The sequence below is a fragment of the Uloborus diversus genome, chromosome 3 (genome assembly GCF_026930045.1).
Source record: "Uloborus diversus isolate 005 chromosome 3, Udiv.v.3.1, whole genome shotgun sequence".
NCBI classification, from domain to species: Eukaryota; Metazoa; Arthropoda; class Arachnida; order Araneae; family Uloboridae; genus Uloborus; species Uloborus diversus.
This window is the reverse complement of record NC_072733.1, coordinates 2,489,503-2,510,390: the sequence shown is the minus strand read 5'-3', so window position 1 is coordinate 2,510,390 and position 20,888 is coordinate 2,489,503. Positions and strand designations below refer to the sequence as shown.

At 34.3% G+C, this 20,888-nt stretch overlaps 1 protein-coding gene across 1 annotated transcript in view; it reads right to left on the bottom strand.

Moving 5' to 3' along the window:
- Positions 1 to 701: 701 nt before the first annotated feature.
- The window catches only part of LOC129218187 (zinc metalloproteinase-disintegrin-like MTP8), a 44,319-nt gene continuing 24,132 nt past the window's right edge, over positions 702 to 20,888 (bottom strand). The window contains exons 3-7 of the mRNA XM_054852406.1: positions 19,406 to 19,683; positions 9,289 to 9,433; positions 7,416 to 7,615; positions 1,863 to 1,987; positions 702 to 795 (exon numbers count right to left, since the gene is read on the bottom strand). Of these exons, the coding sequence (XP_054708381.1) occupies positions 702 to 795; positions 1,863 to 1,987; positions 7,416 to 7,615; positions 9,289 to 9,433; positions 19,406 to 19,492 (651 nt within the window). The 5' untranslated portion in view covers positions 19,493 to 19,683. The remainder of the gene's footprint in view (positions 796 to 1,862; positions 1,988 to 7,415; positions 7,616 to 9,288; positions 9,434 to 19,405; positions 19,684 to 20,888) is intronic.

Sequence of the window (20,888 nt, the reverse complement as noted above, 5' to 3'; positions counted from 1 at the left end):
TTAATGTCGTATTTAACGTTAGTTAATTACTTTCAATGCATCAAACGGTTTCTTTACAAATAATTTTTCAACTCTCTCGTTGCTTTATTGCTGCAGGGATGACCGACCAGTGAATGAACAGCTCGTAATGTTTTTGGGAATAAAGCGTATAAAATAATTTTTTTAAACTTGAATTGGTAGTAGTTACTTCTTACGACTCATTTTCAGAAAGAAAACGACTAGAAAATGCTATGTTTGTCCACTGGTTGGGGTGTTCATTCATTGGACTCTTTTTTTTTTTTTTTGCAAGAAACCTGCTGCACTGATATAAAGGTCTCCCAAATTTTTAAAAATAATTACATACATCATCCAAAAAGTTTTTACTGTCGTGTGCCAAATGGTACAATTTTCAACCATGCTATGAATCTTGAAATTGGAATTGCACTTAAGTGTTCATTCACTAGTCCGTCTACTCTAGCTATTTTTAAGTCTTGTCGTTTAAAAATTGCTTTCATATGTTTTGTGTGCTGTGTATAATTCAACCTGTTTTAAATAGTAATGATATGTTCGCGTAACGTAGCTGACGTTTGTGAGCCTTTCCCAATGTCCCACCGTACAAACATAGAACTCCTTTGTATTAAAACCAGATATACAAAGTGCTATAAACTAAACATCAAGATTGAGATTTTTTTTCTGATCGCCAATGTCGAGTTGAAGCCAATTTACTGGTCGGCACTCCTTTTTGTCCAGCTGCCATTTCTGTCTTCTAAACCCGCCAAAATAGTTATTAAACTACAAATTAAATTCAAATTGCAACTAAAACAAAACAAATCATGAGTTTAAAAGGTTAACATAACTAATTAACGGCATTAAAGTTAAATGAACAGTGAGGGTAGTAAGAAAAACGACCGGGTGGCGCATGATACTAATAATATTAACTCACACCTTTTCCTTACTTAGTCACCTGGTGGCGAGATAACTATGCTATAACCGTTAACGTTGATCTTTACTATAAACCTATCACGTTTTTATTACCTCCTAAAAAGTTACCCATCACGGAGCCCGCTGGTTTACAGTCTAAACCATCGTATGGACAAACATAACCAGTTTTGTACATGAAAATTTACTAGGCAGTTTTTGAAGCAAATTTTAAATTATAGTGAACAAAGTGACTTGAGAGCAAAAACTATGCATATCAATCACTAAAATAAGCATCATAATTTTTACAAATAAATGTACCATCTTTGCAATTTACGGAATATAGGAATGATTAAATGGTAATTCTTCCGTTTAAAGAAGTTAATTAGTGCTTACTAACATCAATATGTTTTTTAAAAAATAAGATATGCAAAACGGAACAATATTTTGCTTTACTATTGAGTAATTTATTTAATAATATAATGAAATTTTTTTAAGAGTCTCGAAGCATACAGTTAGGAAAAATAATTTTCATGTATTTTGTGGGGTAATTTGAAATTGAAAAAATTCTCTTACCTAAAATTTTCCTGTTAGTTTTTCCTCCTGACTCGTTAAATAAGTCTTTTCTGTAATAAAAATGTGTTCTCAATTAAATTTCGTTACAACAGTATGTAATATTGTGATGATAACACGAAAACATTAAATGCGATTATTTTTGATTGCATAGCAGACAATTTATTTTCATTCGCTTTTCATTAATTCCTGTACACAGATTAGATATTTTATTTTTCAGACTGAGGTAAAAATTTTGTTGATATTCAAACTTATATAAATCTATTACAATGAATGATTCATCTATTACATAAATGATTAACTGTTCAATGTCAGAACTAAAACTTACAGTAATACTTTATCATTCATTTGGCCAACCTTATTTAATAAATGCTATACAATTTTAAACTTACCCGCTCATCATTATAGCGTGATCCCAATGCCCTTCTGCACCCTCCTTAGCATTTTTCATTTTTTGCCAAACACAAAAAGTATCCAAGTACTTATCAACATTTCCGTTTGCGTCGTCAGGCGAATTCTAGAATGAAGAAAAATATAGCTAGGTAATGAAGTTAAATTCGTTCTCGGAAAGGGTTTCAGATTTCCAAGAACATTTACACGGGTTTAATACATCAATTTACTTTTGCTTACATTTACAATCCAATAGAATCTGGACTTACGTGTGTGATGCATTTCAAGTTCGCGTTCCTTAAAATTTCGCATTATGAAATAGGGTATATAGGGTGTTTAACCAGTAATTGACCATTTGGTGGAGGTTTCTACAAGTCCTATTTAGTTTCACATTAAAAGTCATAGAAAAAAATCAATTTATTTTCTACGAGTCATTAAATCATTTTTCTGTGTTATTTACTATTTTTCAAATTCTTTCAATAGTCCCTAAAAAAGAGTTCCCCAGAAATTGACCACTTACTTCCAGCAATTGACCACTTTTTAAACACAGTAAAAATAAAACTATATGCTATTAAAATCCGACCGTTTATAAGTGAGTACGTATCTATGTTCACCTAAATGTTGCCTCCGATTGATCCTCTACTAATATAGCATCGGTGCTGATGTTTTCTTCCGTTAAAGAAAGTCACGAAATCCAACCTCTGAAGTTTACTTTCTCTCATCTTTAAACATTTTGAACTTTTTCCTCTTACTGTGGTAGAGGGAAGAAGAGCTGTCTATTCTTTCCTTTACCACAGTAAACTTCCTATAACATCGTATATGCTTCAACTGCTGATTTATTTAGGCAAAAAAAAAAAAAAAAAAAAATCAATAGAGTGCCCTGGTTATTCGTCGAGTATATCACTTCCATTTTCCGTATGCGGGAAAAGAAACTAGTACATGTATCTGGATGGTTGTCAAGGTCACATTATAGCTGTCAGGATCTCAAATCTGTTCTTCACATGCCCCACCCACTACACAAACATAATTAACTTTTCGAGACAAGACTTGCTCTAATATCTCTGTCATATTTCATGGGTGAGGATCTTTTCAGTGTTGTTTCAGCATTCCACTTTTCAATGGTACGTCGAGCCATGTGCTCTGGCAGACAACATCGTACCTTGTTGGTGAACTTTATCACATTTACTTTCCTTCTTTTAGAAGGTTATCAAGGCCACACTCCATGATTATCTTGATATTGTTGGTAGATGACATTGCCACAGACAGAGCCTGATTACTACACAGGCTGACTAGGCCTAGGCCTGGGGCCCCATGTTCCTAAGGGACCCCACATTTTTTAAAGAATTATGCATAGCATTGCAACGATATGAAAAATACATGTATTTTTTAAAAAATAAAAAATTATGACTTATTAATTGGAAAAAAATTCCTTTAAAGGGGAATTTTTAATCATTCTGCCAGTAACGAATTTACTTGGTCACTATTATGAGGGGGCCCAAAGGGGTTCATAAATGCACATAAGTGATTTATACATAGTTGTGTGATTAGACAAAGAGGCCTTCAAAAGTGCATTCGTGCTTTAAAAATGTAAATCAATTCAGGGGGCCTCCAAATTAATGTGGGCCTAGGGCCTCACTTTTAGTTAGTCGGGCTCTGGCCACAGAATAAAAAATAAACTTCAACAACACTAATAAGGCATAAAACTGCAATAACAATTGCATACACGAATTGTTGCGTAGTCTGAATGGTTTCTCATTTTTGCAATTTTCATTCCCAATTTGCTTCTTATTTGAGCATTGGTCTGTACTCAATAATCAAAACTTTTCGCACGTGAGAACCTGCTCTCAACAAAAATTGTCTCTACACAACCTACTCTGATATTTTTCGTTTGCCTGCGAAGATTCTCGGTACAGACTATGAACTATTTTTATCTCTTACCGTTTGGTGTATGGTAATTATTTATAATAATGATAGTTTCAATTTTTTAATAGGCTTGAAAATTGTTTGATTTTTTTCACAGAAATGTGAAAACATTTAGGGAGACAAAACTTATTACATACCTCTTTGACGTGAAGAATTTCGATCTTTACAATTGAAAATTTAAATTTTGTATCCAAAGATGAGTAATTAAAAATTAGTTGAACCTGGAAGAGAAACAAATGTGTGATTTTTTCAATCGAAGATACAAATACAAGTAATTTCAAAAGTCATTTACAAGTTGTTGATTATTTAATACAGGAAATCTGCTTACGGTGTTAATGCCTTAAATGTATGTCTAATAGTAAACGTTTTAAACGTTCTCTGTGTACGAAATGCATACACATTGCCCCGCGATTCAATATGTTCAACTCTTGCCAATTTTAGTTACACGGAATCTAATGCTTCACAAAAATAGAGGCCTTGCCTCGGGACACACTCAAGAAATACTTACATCATAAGATAAGGAAATAACACCCGGGAAATCAGTGGGAATCGAACCCACAACCTCCGGTTTTGAAGACGAAGTTTCTACCACAGAGATTCCTCTTGCTAGTTCACGTGGTGAAATTTCTATAATCGCAAGTATCATCCAGTAGTGTGCACTGTGTGCCATGCCACTACATTGAAGTCTGTTGACAAACAAGAACGGAGCTTCGATCATAGAAATGAATTTCCATTTATGCCCCAGAAAGAAAGCTTGAAAAATAATTATGCATACGTAACTTTATTTTCATTCGGTATTAGACCACGTTCTCGATTGGTACATTGCCAGTAATTTTATACAGCAGGAGCTAACTAATATCACATGTACTGTTGGCATTATTTTGTTATATTATAAGAAAATTTTCTGTATAATGAAAATTTTATGAGTTCTCAGCTTCAGCTACGCTAAGAGCGAAAAAGATGTACAAGGTTAACCCTGTACTTTACATTTTACGAGGGCTGTTTTTTTTCAACTTCCGAACGTGCCGCTAGACGGCAGAGTGAGCGGCATCGGCCAGTAATGTGCGGCAGTCGACTGCGCACCTCTCCCGCTACAACCTCACTCGTTTTTTCGGGCGTCCGACGCCATTACCAGTTTATCTAGCGACACATAAACATGGCTACCATGATAGAATTTCCCGCCAAATGTGAGATTCACCGTAGAATGAAACGAGTATACGGTGAAAGCTTTATGAGTGCAGTGCGTGATTGGTGTAGGAAAATTAAAAATGGACGAGGTGACATTCATGATGAAGGGGGCCAAAGACGAAAGTTGGTCGCAAACGAAGACCTCGTTGATCGAGTTGACCAAACTGTAAGAAGTTATCGGAGGTTTACGATTACGGACCTACCCGATCAGTTTCATGAGATTTCAAGGTCAGCCCTATACACTATCGTAACTGACAAGTTAGGCTACAAAAACGCCGTGAAAACCCATCTCAAATCACTAGCGGCAAACTTCTATGAAGAAGGTATTAAGAAGCTTGTACCCAGGTATGAAAAATACCTCAATTTAAATGACGATTATGCTGAAAAGTAACTGATAATGTACCTAACTTTTGATAATAAATTTATTTAATTACTCTCACTAGTTTTATTTTTACACCACATCGGAAGTTGATAACAAAACAGCCCTCGTAACTGTAGTAATTTGAATTTCAACCGTAACTGATTTACTAGTGTCCATTTATTTCTAAAGGAAATCGTTACAAAAATTCTGAAACATAATGTGCATAGCATTATGAAACAATGTCTATTAGGGAATAAAAATAAGTATAATCAGTGTATACAGTGGTGGCCAAAAGTGTGGACATTTTTTGAAAGTTTCATGTTTTTCAACTTTGTGTGCTCGTAGAATATATTAATTTTTACATAAATATAAATGCGTACATATGAAATCGGAGGTAATGTAATGTAGAATTTATTTTAAAAAACAGAATTAAAATGTCTGATTTACAAAAAAAGGTATGCTCATCTTAGTAGAACAAACAAACACAAATCATTTTGAATAATGACGTGTTTTGTAATAAAAAGGTACTAACCAAACACAAACACTGTTTTCAGGACCGATCAAATGTCTATAACTATAGTTTAGGCTATTGGGATGGTAAAAGAGTTACTGTTGTGGAAATATTTTGTGGAATGGTGCATACTAGTACAATTCAATAGAGTATTGTTGTTTTTGAACATTTTAAGTCCTTTATTTGAATTGAACTAATTTTGAACAATGTCACCACCAAAAAGAACTGATTGGACATCTACAAAAATAAGCCGAATTGTCAAACTGAGAGAAAATAGCCTCTCTTATGCTGAAATTTCTAGACAAGTTGGTGATTCAGTGACTTGTTCTAGTGTACGAAAGTTGTGTTTACGTTGTGAAAAAACGAAATCAGTGGAAAATAAGGCCAAATCAGGCCGTACAAAATGCACAAGTGCTACTGACGATAGAAAAATAAAACGGCTATGCCTTCAAGATAGAAAAATTTCATCAGATGCCATTAGATGTGAAATGATTGCAACGTGTATTGCAGTACGTTCAAGAGCAATATTGAAACTTGGACTAGAATTTCAAGGAAAAAAAAAAACGTATTTAAAGCAAAAGCAACGCGAAAAACGAGTTAAGTGGGCAAAAAAACACATCAAATGGTCAGAAAATCAATGGAAGTAAGTAATCTGGAGTGATGAGAGTAAAACATCGCTCTTTGGTAGTGATTGTAAAAAATACGTGAGACGTAGAGAAGGTGAAACGCTTCATCCTGATTGCATTGAAGGTAACTACAAAAAACTCAACAAATGTCATGAATCGGGCATGTACGTCTAACAGATGGTGTGAGCCGAATTCAAGTGATTGATTGCATCCTGAATGGAACCAAAATTGATACCTTCCATCGGGGATCTGTTCCCCAACAAAGCACCATTTATTTGTCTGCAGGATTCAGCTGCATGCCACACAGCAAAAGTGTGCAAAGCATGGTTTCAAAATAAAGGCATAAATATATTAGCATGGCCAGGAAACATGTACGAAAAAAAAGTCCATCCAATAAAAGACAGTTTATTGAATCGATAATTGATTCTTGGCATCATGCGATTAAGAAAGATAAACTCCAAACACTCGTTTACTTGATGAAAAGACGCTGTGAAGCTGTCTCAAAAATAATAGTTATCCTATTAAGTATTGATTGTGTACTCTTAAGTATCACTTTCAAAAAATGAAATCTAAGATAGATCTTGCTATTTGTTACATATTTTTTTTTATATTACAGATATTGTCAGACTGTTTAGGTTATTAAATTTTGCATTAAATTACCTTCAATTTGATGCATAAATATTTGTATTTCAGTGAAAATTAATATATTATAGAAGCACACAAAGTTGAAAAACATGAAACTTTCAAAAACTGTCCTCACTTTTAGCCACCACTGTATGTGTAATAAAACTTATATTCTCATTAATATAATTAGTGAAAAGTAAGATGGCTGGTAGCAGACATAAATTTCAATTCAATTAAAGGTTCCCGATATTTTAATAAATCATGTTAATACAGTGTTGTTTGGGTTTAATGAATGAATAACATTTATTGAAAATATTCTCACCTGATTTAAAATATTCAGAACCCTTCTGATTGTAGCTGTTCTAGCAGTAACAATAGATGTTTCAGAAATTTTTTTGTAAAGTGCAAAATCGATAAATACTGCTAATTCAATGATTTTTCTACCAAGTGATGTGGTCTCTCTTTTAACACGGTTCGTATCCATATCTATATCTTCAGTGACTTCTAATCTGTCATCTAAATCTTAAAATGAAATAAATGAGTTAAAAAGAAAGCAAGGTTAGGGCCGATTCATTAGGTATTCTCATTAATGTTTATATTCATGTCGAATTTATTGTGTATAATATGAGGTAGTGCAAAGGGATGTATTTGAAAAAATTAAAAAATTGGAGATAACCAGTACAAATGGTAGATGAACCTGAACCTCTCCTCTGTCTTGGGGAAGAGATAGTACTAGTAGCTCTGGTCGGTGCTGCTATACAGCAAAATTTAGAAAAAAATTTCAATGAATGCCTACCTAGGACATTATCTTTAAACTCATTTTGCTCAAAACTTGGAAATGTCCCCTTACATCCCTATGCTTCTCACTGCCTCATATGTGCTTTACATATGTTTTTTACAATACAAGCGTGTTTGTTTTCCCTTAAACCAATATATACTAATACAATTATAAAGAGAGAGGGCAGATTTTTGTATGTTTATGTGTTCGAGGTAATCTCCGGAGCCATTGCAACTGTGTTTGAATTTCTTTTTTCACTATATGAAAAGTGCATTCGTACTGAGTGACATAAGCTATAAGTTATGCATATATGTATCTATACTAATTGTATAAAACAATTATTTGTCGTCGATACCAAGTCTTTATCATACGAAAAGATATCGACCAAAGAGACTCTAAGAACTGCAATTAAATAAATAAATAAAAAATGAAAAATAAACAATAACTGGAAAAACTTAAACAACATTGCTTCAGAAATATCGGGCTCTATGTAATTATTATTCTCGAAGAGGTATCTTTCACCACCAAATACTCCCACTAGAGCCATAACTATAGAATATGATTTAGATTCTTCTCTCAAGTTTTAGTATTACGGAATGTCGTAAATAAGCATTACAATATTATAATTTATATTCTAATTCAAAAATGCTGCTTTTTTTTAGACAATTAGGATAAGAAAACCGGAAAACATATCAAAAGTTTTATTCGAAACATTCTTTTCTTTTTACTCACAAAGCCATTTTACGAATTATTTATTGATTTTCGCACTAGACTTAGCCCCAACGCGCTAAACGAAGAAATGGATCAATGCATAGTTCTTCTGTAATAAAACGCTTAAAGTTATGTGCTAAAGCCAAAAGTGATTCGTTTTGAGAAAATAAATATGACTGAAATGCGTTTATTGTGCACTAAAATGATTATTTTAGTCATTTCAAGTAGAATTGAAATGGTCATTAAGATATCCCAGATGTTTTTCATCATCTTGTAAAACATCTCTGCTTGGTTTCTAAATTTCGCAGACCGGATGACGTAGTGTGTTAGATGTTGGCCTCTTACGCTCAATGTCACGAACTCCAGATCCAGTCGGTGAATTTTCAAATGTAGAAAATCGTCAGCCTCCAAGTCGTTGCTCTTTTTCGCAGCATTGATTCTGCGATATTTCTAGAGCAAAATATTGTGTCAATGTCTTTCATAACTACTATTAGATTGTCGGATAAATACCTGATATACGAAATAAATTTTTTCTCGGTGAATTTGCTGAACTTATTTACTTTTCAACGTTACATAATTAGTGAAAGACGATTTATAAAAGTGTTCAGAGAATTGTTTCTTGCAAAACTTCATTTTATAATCGGCAGAACTTGTTATTTGATAGAGAAAGAATAAGAACCTTATTTAGACGAATAATAGGCCTTACTTTGACTAGAGATGCCACAAAAGTCTGCAACATCTTCTGACTGTTGAACCAAAAGATGAGGTTTAGACTCCTGTGAATTGGACACATTTTTTAATGTCATCGGAAATAAAAAGGAAATCCCTTCATCTGTTATCAGCATGCCTGTCTGTTTAAAAAGCAGAAACAGTTAAATAGTGCTTTTTCTGAAGGTTTATAAGTACAATAGAAATTAAGCAATATAGAATTGTTTAAAAAAACTGATTCCACCGTGATTAAAATCACTCTTAATTATTTACAGCATGATATGTTTATTTTGAAAGTTGAGTAGGTCTATTTTTTGTAATTTCGCGACATTGTAAAGTGTTCAAAAACCAGGGTTTTTTTTAAATGAAGAGCTAAAATTCCAATCTCCCAAATATTAGGATTCTGAATTTTTTTTCTGGATCTAAAATTTTTTACAGAAAAAAAGATCGTATTATGATTTATCTATAATTGCCACTTTCTACATAAAAACAAAAGGACTTTCAAAATACCACTTTCAAAATAAATTGCTCATATTTAATTATATTATAAGGTTATATATATCAAGGTTATTCTCTTATCAAGGTTATATTTATCTCTTCATATCATCAAAAAACGTTGCTTGTTTATTATACTCTGTTTTAAGAAAATTTAAACTAAAAAACAATGTAAATAAAGCACAAATGAAGAAGAAAATGCGGCAAATAGCTATTATAAGACTATTATGGAGCCTCATCACTAGTAGTAGTACAGTAAAAATATGGGTTGGGCCCAAACATCCAAAAAAAAAAAAAAAATCAAACCAGTTGCAAATTGTTTATTACCCTCCCAGTAAGAAAAGTCCCACCCCATTGTGAGTCGGGTTTCGGAATGGGGGGGGGGGCATCGAAAAATTGCTATTTTGGATATTTTTTCGTAATTTTTAAAGTGCATTTCAAGTGGGAATATTATGTCATACAAAAATTGAAAATCATTAAATTACAGGTATTTACCCCCAGAGGTATGACACCACAGAGCTACAGAGCACCGCTCTCCCCGTAAAACGAAGCAGTACCCCGAACACCCCTCCATACATTTAGAGTGGAAATATTATTTCATGTAAAGTTAAAGTGAGAAATCAAGTGTGTCCATCCTTCCAGAGCGACGGCGCATCTCCTCCCAAAGCTACAGTACCCCTCCTCAAATAAAATATAATACCCCAATCCCCCCCTCTCCTTTCCATTTCAAGTAGAAGTATTATGTCATGCAAATTAAAAGGGGATTAAATCAGGAGTGTCCATCCCACAAGAATAGTGGTTCGTTTCCCAAAACGAAATAACATATTTAAAAATCCCCCCCTCTCCTTTACATTTCAAGTAGAAGTATTATGTCATGCAAATTAAAAAGGGATTAAATCAGGAGTGTCCATCCCACAAGAATAGTGGTTCGTTTCCCAAAACGAAATAACATACTTAAAAATGCCCCCCCCCCCCCCTCTGGTGGCACATTAGATTAAATGGTCAGAAAGACTACGCTGAACTGTTTTTTCCCCGTCATACAATATTGCTTTTTTGCAGAATTTAAAATCAATATTTTTAGTTTATGTTACATATACATGTATACCTCAAAAACGTCATCAGATTAAGATTAACTCTTCGTCAGAACTGGAGTTTTCAAATGATTCTCCCTAAGCTTGTAACAAAAAGTCTTCGTTATGAAGATATTTTTTGGTATCTAGATCCTCGGCAAAAATGTTATTTTTGCAGCTTATGTCGAACACAGTTTGTGCTTTCAGACTTTACAAACATTCACTATATCCAATGAACTCCGCAGAGCAAGCACAAGATATGAGGCACAGAAAGTGTTCTAGAGCAGAAGACTTCACTGTAAAAAAAAATCCGGAAACGTTTCTGAGTATATCGTGCAGCTGCGGTTCATGAAATTTTCAAAAACGTTTCTGAGTATTTCGGAATTCTCTTTCTGTAATGTCCAGAAACGTATCTGCGTATTTCGGAATCCTCTTTTAATGTTTCTGAGTATTTTGGAATACTCTTTCTGTAATTTTCAGAAACATTTCTGAGTATTTCGGAATCCTCTTTCCGTAATTTCCAGAAATGTTTCTGAGTATTCTGTGCAGCTGTGGTTCATGAAAGTTTCGAAAACGTTTCCGAGTATTTCGGAACTCTCCAAACAATTTTCAAAAACGTTTCCGAGAATTTCAGAATCCTTTTTCCGTGATTTTTTCTAAAATATAATTCTTTACTATAGTATTGCATACCATATCAGTTTCAGTTCTTTCATATCTAACAGCAATGAAACAAGCAATTGTAAAATCATTCGTGGATATATTTATTTATTTATTTTTTCTGAATTTCTAATGACAAATAGCATGGTTAACAGCATAACATATGCTTATTTATAAATTTTTGAAAATTAATGAAATAATATAGTAGTTTCATTCCTAATCATAAAATCGACAGGGGAGGGGAGGGGGGGGTACTTTCTCAAAAGTGGGAGTGTTTGTTAAACAATCTTAAACTTCAGTTTTTCTCTCAATATTTTCAAGACAGAATTATCAACATATTGTATTTTTAATGCAGAACTTAAAAACATATCTTGTATCAAACTTGACAGCTTTTATTTTCGGATAAAATTTGACAGAACTTACCTTCCCTTCGCGTCAAGTCTCTTTCTCTGACGAACAAAGTGTACCGAAAAGTGCAACAGAGACATTGGTGAATTTAAATATGACACCAAGTCCTCCTGTTGGAACCATTCGGGTTGATTCTTCTGTTCTTGCCCTTTTCCAGTTCATCACAAATATAAATACTTAATCAAAATAGGTTACTGATTTTATTTTTACAATGTGCGCAAAATGCATTATATATTTTATTTATTAAAACATTGAATTCTATTGCATGATTACTCCATTTCATATATACGAGATTCCCCCCCCCCACACCATAAGAGTGATGGTGAACCCATAAAATGCTATAAAGCGCCCCCCCCCTTAAAAAAAGCAATCCCTGAAAATGTCAATGGCAGTCTGCGTGGTGAACGCCCCTCGTCTTCTCCCCATATGTACATTGTATTATAATAACAAAGTATTTAAAAAATTATCACTTTTAAAACAATGACATCAAATAATATTTCTTTGTATTTCGACTTGTAAATGCAGCTGTTCATTTTTGCCACTGACTCATTCCTCCTGACTATCCTATATTAAACTAGTATATCCACGAAGGAAATGTTATTTAACGAACAACTAATGTCAAGAAATTTTTTATTGTCAACCACATTTAACAAAATGAATAAGCACATGAATTAATTGCATAACTATGTTGCTTACTAATAGATAACTGGGTCATTTTCTAATGGTCTAACTATTTTTAAATAAATGAATAAATTATAATAAAAAAAGGTAAATAATACTGGCACATTTTTTGTGAAACATATTACAATACTAGAAAACATTTGCATTACCATATTTTTAATGAATTAAACAATTGATTTTTTTTTGAACCAATGTATGTATATCCAAGTATTTCGAAATAACTTTTCTGTGATTGCTTTTCAAATATAAATCTTATTTCTTTTGCGTAATTAATCAGTTTCAATTGGTCACAACAAATAGTACACTGCGCACATAGGTATGTAGGATAACTTTAAATTAATTCGATAAACCCAAAAACAGTTACAATTGGTGCCTCATCAAATGCAAATCAACAAAAATATAAATGTATATAACAACATGCTTTAAAATATTCATTAATACTTACAAGTGAACATGAGCGGAAGAAAATCTAAGTACCTCCATTACAACTGGATAAGTAATCCAAAGGGTTTCGTTTCATTAAGTATAAAAACGGGTGTTGAAACTATTCACGCTTGAAAACACAATATATATGTAATCATGGTCGCACTGGAAATTGTAAAGAAGCAAATCGTTATTAACTAACTTAATAGCTGCGTACATCGTCTAAAAAATCATGGGCAGCCCAAAATGCAAAGGCGTAAAATTAGTTTCGACACAATTTACTACTCTCTAGACATGAACTAACAAGTAATCCAATGCTAAACAGTTGCTGACTGCAGCAACCATAGATAAGGAAAAAAATGAGCTCTCGTTATTTCCGACTCAGTGGCGCCAGTGTTGGAAGGATAAAATACGTTTGGAAGCATTGCGCCTCACTTCCGCTTCTAGATTTTTTGAAATAACAGAAAGCTTTCTGAATAATGAGGAGTTCGCTATTGGATGAAGGATTCTTATTATTTCGGAAACGTTTCCGATATACCCAGAAACGTTTCCAAAATTTGTTACAGTGTTGGCTGTTGTAATAGGACGCAGATGATATTTCTGTGGTGCTTTCTCCTTCTTTGTACCCATAAAAAATGACACTAGCTTTCCCATATTCACAAGTGACATATACACTGCATTGCTGGCATGTTTCCTTGAAGCTTGCAGATTATTACCAAAAAAAAAAAAAACATATGTGATGGAGAAGGTATCTTCCATCTATAACATATATGACACCAAGCTGTTTATTTTGTGACAGTGGCTGGATCTTTTGCTTCAAGAAATAACACTTTAACGATACAGGATTTCTTTCCAAATGAAACTAGATTCACCGGATACTGATTGAGCATCAGCGCATAACTCGTACTGGAAGTTTTTAGCAATTTGTTATTCCATCCTTACTGTACGTACCATTCGGTGTAAAAGATGGTTTGGGTTTACACATCTTTACAGATAGGAACTACTCTAGTAAGTGAAGCTAGAGGCTTAACTGCATACTTCCTTTATAAAGAAATGCCACTAGATTTTTTGCTTCCCATATCATTTTATGTTACTGCCGCAAAGTTAAAGGCCTCATCACAACTCACCTTATTATCAGCAACCGACCAGTCTCAGCGAAAAATACCATTACCAACTTAAGTCAATACCCGTAGAGAGGGAAGACACTTCTGGTGGTTTTAGAAATAGATTGTGATCTCCAGACTGGGAGACAAAAAGGTGTCAATGTTTAGCATTTTACTGCTGAATTGCTCATTGTTCTCATCAAGACTTGTTTTATCGTTGACTCACTACAGGTTCTGGACCACCAAAATTTGTCACTGCGTTGGATCGTTGATTAGCCTGACTAAACACCTTTATCATTTTTTTTATCGCATCATCAAAGTTACTGATCTGGGGGTCCTAATAAGTCAGGATTTAAAGTTTAGCCAACAGTGCAGCATTGTTAGCAACAAAGTCAATAAGATGCTTGGGTTTATCAATAGATCTATTTCAAATAAATCTAAAGAAGTTCTTCTGCCCTTATATAGAAGTTTGGTAAGACCCCATTTGGAGTATGCTGTTCAGTTTTGGTCTCCTTATCTTAAGAAAGACATTAATGTATTGGAAAGGGTTCAAAGGCGGGCTACAAGGCTAATAAGTGGACTTTCCCACTTAGATTATGATTCCAGGTTTAGAAGGCTAAAAATGTACAGTCTTGAGCAAAGAAGAGACCGAGGGGACATGATTCAGCTGTTTAAATTTATTAAAACGAAAGATGTTACGGGGCTTAAGTTCAGCACTGGAAACAGGACAAGGGGTCATTGTTTTAAGCTATTTAAATCTCAGGCTAACATGGATATTAGGAAAAATTATTATTTTAGCAGGGTAGTGGAACCTTGGAACAGCTTACCGGAAGAGGTGGTAATGAGCAAAGGAGTAGACAGTTTTAAGAGGGCCATTGATCTTCACTGGGGATTGTAAATTGACTAGGACCAGTCTAGCTGGGTCCAGAGCCTGTTGCTGGTCGTCACTTTTGTATTTGTATTTGTATAATATACTCAAAAGTTTCAGACAGTATTGCAAGTATATGTGCACATATTTAGCATAATTTACATAACCGACTGCGTAAAAGAGAGGCAGCTTGGTGTTTGCAAACGAGAACCACCACCGACTTAGAGGGTGCAAAATTGCAACATTGCCCGGCTCAATATTGGCGATTTCGGTTTATTTCCCCTTACGGTGATGGTAAAATATAGTAGAAAAGTTGAAGTAAATTGATAAAGAAGAAAGAGGGAAACTTCAGTCAATTTTGCCTTTTTTATTTTTTTTTTGGGACTGCACAGGGATTTAGTTTTAGAAATCACTCTAGCACTCTAAATAGTTAAATAATCCATTCATAACTAAATTGGTTACTGAGCTCGCTCAGATCATTTTAGATGAACCTTCTGACATTATTATATCATTGTATGGCATTTTGTACTTCGGAAAAGTTTAAAATCAGTGAAATTTTTTCGTGCGCTTCACTGCAATCGTTGATTTTAGAATGCAAACTACAAGGTCCTCCCCCCCCCCCACACCAAAGCGATGGCGCACCCCTTAAGTGTTACGGAATACCCTTCCAGAACAAAAGCTCTCAAAAAAGAAATAAATACCCCTTGAAAGTACCCTCTAAAAACTCCATTGACGACGCAATCTGCAATATGACCCCCCCCCCCCCCCGGGTCTGTGAATTCCGCTTGTTAGCATTTTTATCCATTAGAGTTTATCATTTTACTATTGTTACCAGTTCCGTGCAGCTTCAAACCTTCTTGAAATGATGACACAGTTCTTGAGAAAACACAGATTTATTTACAACTATGTACCAGAAATATCGTTAACAACTGCTAAATTAACCATAGCAATCAGGTAAATATCGATTAACACCGTATACTCAACGGTCAACCACGTATTTACATCCAAATACGGAAAACAACACAGCAAAATGCCTCGCAATAAACAGAGCTAATACACTCTCAGTACAAATTCTCAATCGATACTGACTTTTTATCATGCGTAACGGCTTTTTTTATAGACATCGAAAGAGAACTCTCAAATATTCCACAAGATTCCCGAAAATCGTAGACCGTTATTTTATTTCTTTCCATTCACAAATTTTATCATTCAGAAATGAGGGGACCGTATACTTCGGCCGAATGAACGGGGGCTGTATATTCATTACAAGAAACTATTTACAGGTTACGTTGCTACAATAATTTTAGATGAAAGATAATTTAGTAAACGCCTAATTTATCTAGATTACGACAAATTAATCATAAAAATAATTACTATTTACAGAATTTGTAACAATATTATATAGCAGCCAATTCACAAATGCTTACAGTATAATTGAATACAGTATTTATGTAATATTCCTAATTTTGATGTCGGCCAAATGGAGAATAAAATTTTGGAAACAATTCCTCAGACATTACAAAGCAAGAACTAAAACGAGACTAACTCATCCCGTCGTCGGCTATGGTTATTTATAAATCCTAGAGAAGTTTCGACACAATTTGAAATGCTTCTCGTATTTTCTTTTTATTCATTCACGAATCTTATCAATGAAAAATAGGGGGTCCGTATACTTCAGTCGAATGTTAGGGGGTTGTATGTACATTACAAGAAGCTATTTACAGGTTACGTTACTAAGATAATTTTAGATGAAAAATAATGGAATAAACGCCAAATTTAGTTACATTACAACCAATTGATCATAAAAATAATTACTATTTACAGAATTTGTAACACTATTATAAAGTGGTTTCTGCGATTTTTGAACATTTTTTTTTAAAAGTAATAGATTTTTTTTTTAAAGAGGAGAATCCCCCCCCCCCTCTCTTCCTTCCCTCCAAACCCGACGCGAAAAATGCTGGAACTTTTCACCCCTTCCTGCTGGAAGGGTAAGAAGTATTTTACAACATGTTTAAACTTTTTTTTTTTTTGATGCTTGAGTTTACCTGTACTTTATTGCTAAAAGTACTCCCAATTTCCTCTTTTTTATCGTTACTTTTGAATAGTTATTGTGTACAAAATTCATTAAAATCTTAAGAAAAACGTACGTTAATTGTTAGACTCGTATCAGTTTTCACTTATCTGCTTCAATACTCTCAAAACTAGCCGTTACAAAATTATGACTTTTATTTTCTTTTTCATTTTTTGCTGGCCGCAAAAAGTACCATGCCTTTTAGTTCTTTTTTTTTTTCTGCCCCCAACTTTTAAGCCCCAATCGCTGCCTCTGCCCATTACCACCCTTTTAATTCCAAGAAACAGTGATAAGGAAATGACAGCGTGGGGGGGGGGAGGAATATCAGTTGTGGAGGATGAAAAGCTTTGTAATGCAAGCAGTTACCGGGGAGTGTGCAGTTACTAAGATATTCTGTGAAAAGAAAAAAAAAAAAAAAACGGAAGTGCTACGATCGCAAGGGAAATTTTTTGTGAAATAACTGTCCGTTATTCGGAGTGTCCGTTATTCAGAGTGAATTACATGGAATGGCCTATATTGAGGGACTGGGATTTGCAAAAATGTCCGTTAATTAGAGGTGTCTGTTATTCGGGAGTGTCCGTTAAGGGAGGTTCCACTGTATTTCGGTAAAATATGTGACAAAGAACAACCTGGTGACAATAACTCAATTTCGACAAAAAGTCCAGATACGACTTGTGTGCTTAGCACGGCAGTATACATCTCGTCTTTCAAATGAAATGTTTAAAAAAATCTAAGTTGGAAAGAAGAGGAAGGGGAATTTTTTTTCCCGTGGCACATAGTTGTACCCCTACGGGGTACAACTATAGGTCACCTCATTTTAACCTATAAAACTCATTGAAAACTTGCTCTGACTGCTTGTTGTCTGATGCTACATGTTGCCCTCTGCTTGAAACTGTATAAAGAATTTTTTAGTCCATCATTTACCATTTTTTTTTTCAATTTTTTTAAGGTTTAATCATCCTTTGTCGTCTCGAGTGATTAATAAAGTTAGATATGATAAATGTAGGTAACGTTCTTTATTATCTGCCTAGGTTTTGACAAAGAAACATTTGAAAACTAGAAAAATCTCACCAACTAAAGGCTAGGTACCTATAGAGTCCCTCATTTAGAGACTCTAGGTATTTATACTTAGATCTCAGAAAATATGTAGGTCAGACAAGTTTTAAATGAGATCAACAAAAATTTTGAAAACTAAAATGTGAAATCACATTTCACATTCCAAATCTCATTAAAGAAAATAATATTTGAAAATTATCTCAGTTTACATTTGGTCCGGATTTTAGTCAGCACCTTCTGCAAAAAATCCTATGAATACGGGCGATAGGGCGACCCCCAAACTTTCTTCTGTCTTTTCCTACCATTATTTAGAATAAATAACACAAAATATGACAAAAGCATCCCTACAGAGAATAAAATGAAGCTTCAAGCCACCAAAGCCCCTGAAAATTAGGTGACCTATTGTTGTACCCCAAACATTCCCATTCTTGATAAATGTTCAGAGCTTGTGAAAACCATGAAACATTTTAAGTCAACGAGTGGCTTAATTCATAACTGACAATATAATAAAGCAAATCTGAAGTTATCAGATCTTGGAAAACAGTATAAATGATCTGTGTAAAGGACACTTTTGGCTCTTCCACGAGTGAGTCAAATCACGCACTAAGAACAACTGAGTTATTTAAGGTATACAACAACAATGGCAATCTCTGATAAAGCTTGACCACGAAAAGAAAGCGGATGACCTTGAAGCAAAACATAATTTGTATCATTTGTAACAGGTAGAATCTGCCAAAAAACACTGAATAGAAAGAGGCACGGTCTCGCTAATCCTATCTATTCCAAAATAATAACGAAGAGCCGATTACAAATGATACAAATGATGTTTTTGCTTCAAGGTCATCCGCCTTCTTTTCGTGGTCAAGCTATAAAGCGTCTTTAACTTCCTAAATGGTTACACTACCAGGTGAGTTTTTTTGGAGCTCGTAAGTTCGAAAAAGAGGCCACTACAGAGCAAAATCATCCCCAGGGCAACAATGCCCCATTGTTGACCCGTTGGCACAAAGTTGTATAGCTTGACCACGAAAAGAAGGCGGATGACCTTGAAGCAAAAACATCATTTGTATCATTTGCAATAGGTTTTTTGGTATTATTTTTTAATAGATACGATTAGCGAGACTGTACCTCTTACTATTCGATACTTTCTGGCAGATTCTAACTATTACGAATGATACAAATGATGTTTTGCTTCAAAGTCATCCGCCATCTATCCGTGGTCAAGTTTTACCATTTTACGGTACTGTAAAAAGCAACTCTCTCTGTTACAAATTAAGTGCACTTACCAGCCTTTCTTTTCCAGAACATGTTGAAATTGCAACGATTCCATTTGTCTTGCTAATTATTCTGCCATGAAAATGACATCGGCTCATGTGATATTCTTTTTGAGATGAATTATGCTCCTTGACTAAGGGGACTTCTTTTAAATCTTCGTTCAATTGTAATTCGATATAATATGTGTTCTTTGAGGTTTTCAGTATCAACAATGTTGAATCTTCGATGTCCCTTTTTTTCCGGTGAGGTGTTTCGTGAAATGTAGGGAACGCCAAATGACTCCTAACACCTAATAAAAAATAATTTATTTCATAAAAATGTATTATATATATATATATATAATTTACAAAACAATATGTTGTATGCACACTTTTAGATTTTAAAAGTATTAAAATTACATAATATTTTACAGAAACAAATTATTCCAGCGTGAAAAGCTATAGCTCTGTGCAGGTAAATTGGATAAAAATGAAACAACGTTTAAAAGCAAAGAAAAGATAAAAACTTTATAAAAACGCAGGCATGTTTCGGAGGCAATAGCCTCCTTCCTCAGTGCGAAATGTCAAATGGATGAATCAAGGTCAGTGGGAAAGTTTAAATTGCGTAACCGGAAAAACATTGACCAATCAACTATCAGCGAGTGCTTTTCCGGTTACGCAATTTAAACTTTCCCACTGACCTTGATTCATCCATTTGTAAATTTCGCACTGAGGAAGGAGGCTATTGCCTCCGAAACATGTCTGCGTTTTTATAAAGTTTTTATCTTTTCTGTGCTTTTAAACGTTGTTTCATTTTTATCCAATATTCCAGCGTATGTCTAATAATCAGTCAGGAAATGATGCATTACGCACGCACAATATATCAACATCTGCCACCAAGGGATGGCTCCCTCTTCATTTTATCAGTGGCGCACGAAAGGAGATGATGTCCAGGTGCGATCCCTAACTTGTAGCTCAAAATTAATTCGTTCTTATAAAATTAATTCCAATGATGAAAATTAAAGTTTTTCTCTCTTGTTTAAAAGATACTTTTCATCATCTGATCAACTTTCTGTATATGTGTGAGAAAATAAGTTAGCAACTTGTTAGTTCATTTCTATGTCACCCCGTACCCTAGTGGGACAGTACGAGAGATTGGGAGTGTGACGTCGTGAGTCACAGAAATAAAGATTAACGAATCCAATCTTTTCATTAAATCAGGTCACACCACGAACAAGGAAGGACTAAACCCCTTTTTAAAATTAACAAAAAAAAATTTATTTACAGAAAAAAAAATAATAATCGTTACATTGATGGGGTTACAAATGCCGGCAAACACAGTTGCCTCAGTGGTGGTCTCAAAAAAAATCACGGTTTCCAACGAAACCGGAGAATGCCTAAGGGCACCTGTTTCTCTCAAGTCCTAGAGCAATCTGCTTTCTAAAAGTGTGGATCGAGGTCTTTTTCGAAGACACGGGGCTTGCCAACTAAGCCCCCTTAAAATATCCCATTGGTG